Raw genomic sequence first — 11,715 nt, forward strand, 5'->3', positions numbered from 1 at the left:
CTCCCCTTTTATACAGTTTCTGAATTATACTGATAAGAGAATTGGATTTATTGTAAGAGAGTTTGTTTGAATTGTTGAGTTTATATAAAAGTATTAAACTTTATTGAGATTACCAAGAATTTTCAAATCATTCATCATAAAAGATTAACTTTTAGAGTCATATTGATAATAATTGATAATATTCTATCCAAACATTTAAGTTTCACTAGAATTTAGCTAATAAAATGAGATTTAAATATTAATTATCTCCTAACTTATATCATTTGGATATAAACCTTGTTCTAGCTTATCTTTTGAGAAGCTCAGATATCTATTTTATTCATCTACAATATACATTTTAAAGTTAATTAAGCCTCCACTTCTGAATTATCTCATTTCAGCATATCTTGAGAAGTCATTTTAAAACTTTTTAGGTACATTACTTTAATCTTTGTAAAATATGAATAATTCCTCATTGGTATAATCATTGTTTTGAATAATTATGTTTTAAAGATAAGATGTACTATCATCACCATATATCTCTGCTACGTTATCGAATATATTTTTGGAAAATGGAAAGTTTTAAGGTAACAAAAGCTTTTTTTAATCAGTCTAAACTATCCTTAATCCTCCTCCAATAAATGCTCTATTATTTTTAATTATTGTCTGAGAATCAAATAAAACTAAACAATTTGCAATGTTTTCAAGAAATAAAGCTCCTCCGCTGCTTTTTGCAGTATTTTGTTAGAATAGAGATTTTTTAAACTCTATCTTTTTCAGGATTGATTAAAAATAAATAGCTCCTCCATTTTATGCTGTGTTAAATTTAAAATAACCTTTTTCGATTATAACTTCATTAGATTTAATTAATAAAAGTGAACCTTCATTTTCAATATGAGTAAAATTATTAAATTAAATTTTTGAATTTTAAATAAACATGATTTATTATTATAAAAATTTATTTTGCTCAATTTAAAAATGTTTTAATACTATTATATCATCATTTAATTCAATTTTTTGGTTTTCAGATGAATATTAGTTTGTGGAAAAAATTAGAACTAATTAATTATTAAATTCAAATGTGCTTCTTATCAGAGTTATTATATTGCAACCTAAGAATGTAAACACTCCTGAAGTTTAATCTATTTATAGTGATTGAGTATTATTTTATACTATTAAATTTTCGATGGTTAGATTTTTTATTTGTTAAAAACTCATCAAACTGTTCAAGTTATTGTTTTATAGCATAGTTACCCCATTTATTTGAACAGTTTTTATTAATTCAAATTAAAATAAGGGTATCTGAGACTTCTGATAAAAATTATTGTATGATACTTCCAGGTTATAAATAAATATTTCTGATATGTTATAAAAAAAGAATAAAGAATTTTGCTGATTGTAGTTTGAGCATTTTTTAAGGTTGAGCTAAGATATTTTAATGTTTTAAAAAACTACCTTTTGAATATCAGATATAAATATTTGATTAGTACCAAAACACTCAAAGTCTATAGCCATATTTTAAAAAATAACTTACTAAGTTTTTTTGTTTTAGGTAATGTTGATAAATAAATTTGTACTATTTTAGAATGTTAAACTAAAATTAGTAAATTGTAAAGTAGATTAGCTTAGATTTTAAAAGGTAGTATTTTAAAGAGCTATAAAATTATTTTAGATATCATAAGGTGCCATGACTTGTTGACTATTTGATATTGAGGATGTTTATAAAAATAAATTCTATATATTATCACTTGGTATTTGCAAGTAGAAGTAGATAAACTAATTTTCTTAATTAACTAAAGAAACTCCATTTATTGTCTAAATTTCCTTTTATTTAGGAGCAACATATGTTTATTCTTCTATAATATTTTAATATTCCTTACTAGAGCTAAAAAAAAAGCATTCTGAAACTGTTTCTGATTTGTAAATATCTAAATTGTATTTATTTTCAAAAACTCCAGCTTAATGTAATCCTAATATGCTAAGTACATTTTTCTGAGAATCGATTGAATAATTTAATAATCGAGAGTATTAATAACTAATCTAAGTTATCATATTGAACTTATCTCCATTAATAATAAATAGCTCGAATCTATCTATTAAAAATATTGCAATAGTTTTATTGTTAAATAGCTTGAAATCCAAAATACTATCTTAAGTGAAATCTTTTTTAATTGATGCAACAAATTCAATTTTTTTATTGAGTTGATACAAATTAATTTAAAAAATGCACTAAATAATTAGGAAATTTTATTCTATTCTCAAGTTAGATTCCATTTTAGGTAAAGATAAATTTCGCTCTTATTCATTTTTTGAATAATTCCAAATATATACTTTTTTCTATCCATTAAAGCAAAATAAATATCTTTGATAATTTTGATCAATTAAGAATTTTGACAAGCTAATGCTAGGATCTTCATCAACCAGACTTCTTAAGTCTATTTATTTAATAACTTATTATTTCAACACATCAATTTAAAGAAGAAGAGCACCATTTGAAACAATATAAGCTAACAATTTACTATCAGAGATTTCAATCAATTAAATGACAATAATTGAAATTTTAAGAGAAACCTCTTTTATTGTGTCATATAAAAAATAATCTTAGCTTGTTAAATTATATTAAAGCACCTAACCATCACTAAATCCTACAATGATCAAATCTTGCTTCTTATTTACATTAAATTAAGTCACTGTTTGAGTCAAATTAAATTAAATCGTTTTCGTGATAACACCTGCTTTTAAATCTAAATGCAATATTTTTTAATCACTAGTAATTACAATACTATCAATTATAAACTGCTAGAATTGGATATTGTCTAGCTAATAAATATCAGGATCTGTATTACTATTTTTGCAAGATTGATACTATTAATAAAATAAAATTGAATTTTCTAAACCTAATGTTAAAACATCATCACTTTAATTGTATTTTATATCTAAAATTCTTGAACTCATTAATATGGATAACTCAAATTTTATCTTCTGCTAAGAATATCTAAATATAAGGCTATCTTAACTTAAAATCAAATAATCTGTCTGTTAGTTATCTCTTTATATTTAGGTATACAAAGTATACGGCTCATTTAATTATGGGTCACGTTCTATTCCTAATTAATTAAGATCTAATTTATATATATAACCATCATAATTAAGATAAATATCATTTGATAAACTATCATATTGAATTATTCTAAAACCCTTTTCTCTCTAAAAATCTTAGATAACATTAATGTAAGTTTGAAATGAAGGTTTGTTGCGTAAAGAAGAAATATACAATGTACCCATTTAGTCTAAAAATATCACGTAATTGCTTAAATTTTCATAAAACTCAAAGAAAGAAATATAATTGTTATTTACTTCATTTTATTTAACTTATATATCAAAAATATATCTTTAAGCAGAAATATCATATACAGAAATTTACTTACCTAAAGGATTCTAAATAAGCAAATAATTTAAGTAATCAATATAAACCATTTGTTAAAAAGCATTAGAATCCATTTTTTCAAACTAATACTCATTTAAAGCTAAAGTATTCTTGTCAACTATAATTAAACCTAATTTTTTAAATACATAATTAAATATTAATTTTTAAGTAAAATAAAAAAAATGAATCTAACAAGTGAAAATTTAGAATATAATTAAATCCTCTTTTATGAAATAGTGGATAAAAATTTTTAATTTTTTGAAAGTTTTATTTAATTTATTTAATTTTATAAATAACAATTTTTAAAGTTACTCATTAAAATATAAGAAATATATTTTGAAGCTTAATAAAAAATTATGTTTGATTGAATCGCAGTTAGCATTATAGTATATTTTATTTAGATTTTAAATTCTTAAATTTTTGAGATTTTTAGATTAATTAGATTTAGATTATCTTAAAAAGCAAAATAAAAATATTTTTTTATTATTAGAAAATATTCTGTTTTCTGGCAACACTGTTTTAAGATTTATTTTTTTAAACAATAATTTTTAGATTTTATATTCATTTAGTATTTTACTAATATGTGAAAATTTATTTGTTGAGAATTAAAAATATGAAAGAAAAATTTACTTTTTTAGGATCTACATACTGCTTTAGATGTAAAAAAAAGACATCCTTGTTAAATATTATTGACTGTTTATATTAAAATTCCATCAGTAGCATAGATTTTTAAATTTTAATGATCTGAGCTATAGATATAAATATGATTATATTGTTCATCAAAAAGAGAAACAGTAAATTAAGAATCTTCAAATTTAACTTTTTTAGAGACTTTAAACACTTTATCATATACTAAAAGAAATGAGTTATTACTGGTAGTAGATGATTAACTTAGGCATGAAATTTGATATTTAAAGGCAAAACACTCCAAATTAATATTTTTTAGTTAAAAATCGTTGAATATACTCTAAACAAAAATGAGTTTAGTATCTAGAATATCAAATTAAATATTATTGTACAAGTATATCAGATTATCATCTTTACTGTAAAAAATATTCTTTATTGCATGCTCCAATTTTTTTAAAAATTTTTCATTTGTAGATAAATTAATCAGAATTATAAAATAGTTTTCATATTCACTACTATAGTATAATAAGAACTCATCATATAATTTCATAGAAACATCGTAAATACTTGCTTCAAGAGTAGATAAAATTTCTTGTGAACCAGTGTAAATGTCAAAAGATACTAATTTACTATCAAATATAACAAATAACTTTCCAAATTTTTAGCTATAAAGAGATTATTAATAAACCATACGAGATGTAAATTGATAGCGTTTATATTTTTAAACATAAGAGGATAAAACTTTATCAAAATCTTCATTTTGATAAGTACTCATTTAAGTAGTGCTTTTTAAGTTCTAAACATATACTGATAAATAACTTATGGTGTTAAAGTAATAAAAGCCTGTTTCAATCACAATTTATTTTTGTAGATCAAACGCGTATTCAAACATCTGAGTAGCTTGCATTACGTATGCCCAATAATAAGTTTTCCCATATTCGTTTACTTTTTTTTAAAACTCTGTTTGACCAAGTTTATATCCTAATTGGATTATACATGAGGAATTATCTGTAATGTTAATAAAAAGTATCCCTTAGTTCCCTTCTAAAACATACATTTAATTATCATTCACTACTAAATATATTGTTGTAACTCCTGTAATAGTAAGGGATTTCATTTCATATATCAAAGATAAACTGAAGTCGTAAATTCTAAAATTATTATTTTCATCTATGGTTAGTATTTATTCGAGAGAAAAATTGTTATTTATTTTATCAGTCAAAGAATAAAATTTTTTTATTATTTAGAAATAGGTTATGTTATTTATAGTGTTTAGAAGCTAAATGGTTTAATCTTTTAAATTTATTTAGTATACTGAAACTTTTTCTTCATATTCATTTTATGCCATAATTTTTAAATCTTTGTTCAAGTAGATGTTAATATCTCTACTGATAAAATCTATTTAACAATTCTTAAACACATTTTATAAGTTAGAGGATTAAATTATTAAACAGTCCTAAAAAATCATTGCTAACATATCATTATTAGTGGTGTATTGTTAATTTTAAGCTTTAAAAACGTTCAAAATATTTTTTTTATAAATGTCAATTATATATCCTTTATTATCATAAATGATTATTTTATCATTGTAAAATTTTTGAATGGATTTAAATCCAAAACTAAAACCCAATTTTAATTACTTTTATAAAACACATTTGGTCTCTTATGAATAATCATAAAAATTAATGCCACCTTATTAATTTAATTAAATGGCAATAGGCGGCTAGTAACTTAATACTATTTTACTAATAATTGAATAATCAACAGATGGAAAGGCTAGATTAAAATTGATAATTAAATTGATTTGAATTAATTATTTTTCGTGCTTTATCAAACTATCACTTTTTTTGACTATTTAAATGTAATCATTGTTTAAAGCAATCAACTCGTAAACAAATTCTTTTTAAGGTGAAATTTAATTTTGGTATTTTACTAGATATAAATAATTTGTATTATACTTCAAAGTAAATTTTTAAGTTGATTCAATAAATTCTTTTTGATTTTAATCGAAGTAAAAAAATGACAAATTGATATTTGAGTCAAGCACAACTATTTTCTTTTCTTTATCCATAAAATCACACACCTCAAAGTCTGTTAAAGAATCAATTTCTTAAATTATATTTGAAGAATTTGTTTGTAGATTAGTGTATATCAATTATTATTCACTTTAAATTATTAGATATGTGTTCAAATCAGTATCTGAAGCTTAAAATATTCTACCTTTTTGAATTTCTTATTAGTCGTTCATTTATATTTAAACAGGTTAAAATGAATTATCATTTAGGTTAACTAAACTAGCAGAATCGTCTTAAACTAAAACGTAGATTCCAAACTAAGATATAGACAGTGTATCAAAATAGTTCTTATTTTACTAAGATTTAAAAGTAAAATGATTTTCAATTTGTAAATTTAAGCTATCGTTGTTATTAGTTACAATTATTTTATACACAATAATACTATTTAAATTCTGTATAAACATCCATTAATCAATAAATTTGATTTTTTGTGCATTAACATTTAATTTGAAAGAATTAGATTAAGAAAAAACTTAATTCAGTTGATCATAAAATATCTAAAATTCAGATTCTTTTTAGGAGTAAATATTATAAATCAGGCCATAGTGATTATCAATTGAAGCGATTTCTGTGAATTAGTTAAAGGAAATATTTTTTAGGTATGTTTTTGAATTTCTTGACTCATTTTTAATATCCCAATATGATATAGAATTATCATTACCTATGAAAAATATGATATCATTTAGATTGAATACTTATAATTCTTTTGTTTCAAAGGTCTTACTTTTTACTAGATTGAGGTCATTTCTATCATAAACAGAGAGATAATTTTCTTTCTAAATTACATAATAATTATCTTGATATATAAAGAAGTCTTTTGTTATAGTATTGTCTTTCATGAATAGCTATGAGGGTTTTTATATAGAACACTGTAATTTGCTTTAGCATAAATTATTTTGATAATTTTTATAGCTAAAAGGGCTACAGATAGCTACACACTCATTATCTATATTCCCAATGTCATGTATATTCCTATCATAAAATAAATTGCTACTACATTTAGTATATACGCAAAGATTATTATTTGAATCAAGCTAGTAACCATCTAAACATTTAGTGCAGATATTTTAGTTATTGCTGTTACTACAACTTGAGCATCCTTCTACACATGTATTTTATGCTTTAGCGATCAATTAGATAACTAAAAGCACAATATAACTCTTTATAATTGCTAATTTAATTAACATTTATTTGTTATTATTTATTATTTAACTAGAAGTTTTTGCTTATTTTGACTAATTTATGCTTAATAATGAATTTTTAGCTTATTTAATCAAATTTCTCAAAACTTGTTTTTTTTAATATTTGTCTTTTATCTATTTTTTTATTTTAATTATTATATTACTTTCAAGAAAAACAATTATTAAAGTAGAACTATTTGAAACAAGATTTTAAATAATTGCAATAAATAAAAGAGTAACTCTATCCAAATTTTAAGGAAGACAAATATACTAACTGCGATACAAAATAAATAAATACTTAAAAGTACTTTATAAATACAAATACCAATTTGGGTAGGGTAGTATAAAGTATTTTTGTTTATATTTTTATCATTTTATGGTATTACTAAAAGTTTGATTAAAAGCTATTGAAAAAATATGTTAAATGTAGCCCTCCAAGTAAAGACTTGAAGGGCTAATAATTAGGAGGCATGGCTTTTTTTGACCATATTAGCCTTAAAATCCTCAAATTGAATATTTTCTATTAAATACAAACTGTTTAATGAGTTTTTTAACTGATTTTGTTGAAAATTTATAAATTGAATAAATATCTACTTTTCTATTTTGCTTTAGCAATTGATTGTATTATCATGTAGTGTGAAATTTTATCCCTTATTATTTTCTCTTTATAGCTGTAATAAAGAATAAAAAATTGATTAACTTTGATTTTAGTACTATTTATTTAAATGTAACATATTATAACTTACTTTATTTAGTAATTCTTATGTCATAAATTTGTGAGGTAAAAAATTAATAAAAAAAAAAATAAAAAAATAAGTTAAGCAACTATGTTAATGAATATGATTATTTCAATTACTATTAACTATAGTTTTAAGAATTTATAAGAAAGTTAAGATATCTAATGAAAAAGAAAAAAAATTAAAGATACTAAATTAAAGTTAATTTTTAAAAGAAATATAAAAGCAGACATAGACTTAATAAAGAATACTAAAAATCATAATTTTTCAAAACTATTCATAACCCATTTTACAAATATTTTAAATGAAATACTTCTTATGCTACAAGAAATTAATATAAATCCATCTCTAAAAAGCAAATAAATTTTGTTATTTATTTAAATTTAGCTATTTTTTTAATCTATTTACTTAAAATTTTAGAAATTATTAATTAATAAAGTTTGATTTTGTTTACTTTCAATCAATATTTATTGCTATATCTAGTAATATATACATTGATTTATATTATATTCATAAGTTTGATAATTATTGTTCATTTTTATAAAATATTTAAAAATTATTTTATCATGTGTAGTTAGAAATTTATTTTTTATAAACAAATAAAATTCTTTTTCAATTATTTTCACTTGATTTCTCAATAAACTAGCCTTTAAGCTTTTTATAAATTAATTTTCTAAATTCCATAATTAAAGATACTGATCGAAATTGATTTTAGCTGCTTTTAATAATATTTTTTTATCCTTTTATTATATTTTTAAATGTTAGTGTACTCATTTTTTATATAGTTATTTTATAAATAAATTTCAACTATTTTTATATTTTTTGTTCCAAATTTTGATGGTCAAATTTAATACTAGAATATTTAATTGAATTTAATTATGTTTAATTTATTTTTATTATATATTTTATTCTTTATTATATAATTTAGAAATAAAACATATTAAATAAAAAGCAAACAGTTTAAATTATTTAGCTCAATAACTAACTTTAACTTTTATAATTTTGTCAATAAATAAGTAATTTTGATTTTAATGATCTTAGTAACATTCAAATGCCTATCTTCCTTTATTTCTTCCTCCCTTAGTTCTTTTCTAACTTCGTATTTTAAGATGATTTATATTTTTAAATAAGAAAAAAACTTACAAATTCAATTATTTTAGTTATTAAATGATAAGGTTTCAAATTAAAAATATAAGAAACCATAATATTTTAATTAATTTTAAATGAAAATTAATTATAAATAGTTTAAATAATAGAAACAAACATACTCATACACTAAAAAATAGCAAGTATATACTTAAATAATGCAATTATATATATATAGTCACCGGGGCGGGGGCCAAGAAGCTTACAGAGGTTAAAGGTAAATTGATTTGCAAACGAGCAATAGAGGAAGTTAAAATGAGAGATAACAAGTCTTAGATGTATATCTTGATAAAATAAAATTTTATCAGTTAACTTTAGATTACTTTTTTTAGTAAATTCGTAAATAAGAAAAGTTAAACAAAAATATCTATAATTTTAATTTGTTTAAATTATTTCTGTTTTTTTAAGGTTCTGCTATTATTTGTTTCAAAAGTTTATATATTATTTAAATTGATTTTATAAATAAATAATACTGAACATAGTTTATAAATATAACTTAAATATCATTAAAAATATTACAAAATATCAAATATTAATACTTGCTATTTTATTTAAAAGAAGAATTATTTTGAATTAAATTAAATCATTATCTATTACATATTATTTTTAATTTTCAAAACAACTTTTACAAAAATATACTGATAAAACAAATGTCAAATTCAAAAATAAAAACATCAGAATTATCAATGTGTAAACTAAGTTAAATTGTGAAAATTGATTTTTAAAAATCTATTTTATTAATTAAGAATTGAATTATTTTATTATTTTTGATAGAGGAAGAAGATGTTTTAATTTAAACATCCCATATAATTTCAAATAAATTTTTTAAGAAAAATTAAAGAAATTTTCTTCAAATAATAAAAAATAAGTATAAATGTAATTAAATACAATTAATATGTAAAATATTTTATAATCAATTAACATTTTTTTGTTATTTAGCAAAACCTGCTAGGAGTACTTACTAAGTGTTGAAATCATATGAAAATAAATTCTTGCTATTCACCTTTTGTATTGTAATCTTTTTAATTTAATTTAATTTAAAAAAAATAAATAAAAGTAAGTATATATTTATAAAAAATAAATTTATTTACTTTTTGAAGATTGTTTTCTGCTTAATTGAGTTATTTTTTTTATTTTTTCTTGGTTTTTTAAAGATTTATTTAACCTTTTTTAATTTTTTAATAGACAATTTTCCATTTCATGTATGCTGTTAGAGAGACTTTATCAAAGTTTATCAATTTCTTCAGCTTTGAAGGAATAACTTTTGATAGACATTTTTTTACTATTATTACATTTTTTGACTTAGAATTGCTCAACATAATTCCTATTACAATTATTAAAAAGCAAAAAAAGAAGAAATAATCTACAATAATTTAAGCAATCTCTACAAAAATTTGAGTTTATGGATTTTAAGATTGAATTAACTATAAATATATCTTCAAGAAAATAAGAGAATAAGCTGCTACTTCACATTTTTATATGCTAATTGAAATAAAAGGACTATTTTACTATACTATTTTAATATAATAGATTAATAGTGAACTAATTGTTAGTACACAAACATTGTGGTTATTCTTATTTAATAGTGTATGTGCATAAATTATAGAAATTTTTAAATAAATTCTAACAAACTCCCAATAGTAATATTTAGGTTTTAGTTCTCCATAGTAATATCCGTATTTATACTTAATTATGCATTAATCTAGTTTTTTTTTGTTTTAATTAATCAATCTAAGAAATACCAAAGGAAATAAAGTCCAAAAAACTAACACCATTACAGAAAAAGGATATAAATATTTAATTATGCTAGAGTCGTAGCAGTCAAATGAAAGGTCAATTGGGTTGTAAAGTTAATTTCCTACTTATTTACAAGTTAGAGACTTAGTAAAATATTATATCTAGTTCACTTAGAAAAAGATAAATATAATATGAAAAATTAAAAAAATGTGATATTCTCTTAATTTCTGTTTTGAAATGTCTTAGTAAAACATAAGTGTAACAGGAATCAAAATAAACACTGCCATAGGAACCAAAAATTAAATTTAAGTATAAAATAATATTTTGCCCATATCTCTAATTATGTTTTCACTGATCAGACAGTCTGTCCCTAAAGAAACTTGAACACCACCTGACCCAATTATATCATTAAATAAATTAAAGTTAATAGAAATAACTTTTGGTTAAGGAATTAAAAGAGCAGATAATTAATAATAGGTCAAAATAATTTTAATATAGAACCCAGAATAATCCTGTATGCTATTGCTGCTAATAGGCATAATCTTCAAGATTCTCAAATAATAACATGTTTGCGTATATTTAAACTTTTAGATGAAAACTCCTAAAACATACAAGAAATAAGCCTCTAAAATTATTATTTTTAAAATGATAAAACCCCATTATTTTATCTATGATCCACATTTCTAGCAAAAGCCCTTAGAAAGAGATTCTGAATATCGGGATCCTTTCCAAACTTCACCTAAAATATCGCATTACTAGCAAGCAGGACCTAAATAACCAGTTATGCAATAGTTAATACTAGAAGG

The 11,715-nt window shown here is 21.1% G+C and overlaps 2 protein-coding genes across 2 annotated transcripts; both read right to left on the reverse strand. All coding sequences in view use genetic code 6, as the record gives it.

The window, feature by feature from the left end:
• Positions 1-202: 202 nt before the first annotated feature.
• Positions 203-7,295, reverse strand: TTHERM_00813090 (hypothetical protein; the record flags this gene model as incomplete). Its single annotated transcript, XM_001008637.3, has 5 exons — positions 203-216; positions 276-860; positions 1,470-3,536; positions 4,037-6,769; positions 6,833-7,295. The coding sequence occupies 5 exons, from the start codon at positions 7,293-7,295 to the stop codon at positions 203-205; spliced, it is 5,862 nt and encodes a 1,953-aa protein (XP_001008637.3).
• A 2,790-nt stretch (positions 7,296-10,085) lies between these two features.
• Positions 10,086-10,477, reverse strand: TTHERM_00814090 (hypothetical protein; the record flags this gene model as incomplete). Its single annotated transcript, XM_001008638.4, has 2 exons — positions 10,086-10,190; positions 10,264-10,477. Coding segments are annotated over 2 exons (318 nt in total), but the record flags the coding sequence as incomplete, so codon positions are not given.
• Positions 10,478-11,715: the final 1,238 nt, after the last annotated feature.

Source organism: Tetrahymena thermophila (assembly GCF_000189635.1).
Source record: "Tetrahymena thermophila SB210 genomic scaffold scf_8254799, whole genome shotgun sequence".
In the NCBI taxonomy this organism is placed as follows: Eukaryota; Ciliophora; class Oligohymenophorea; order Hymenostomatida; family Tetrahymenidae; genus Tetrahymena; species Tetrahymena thermophila.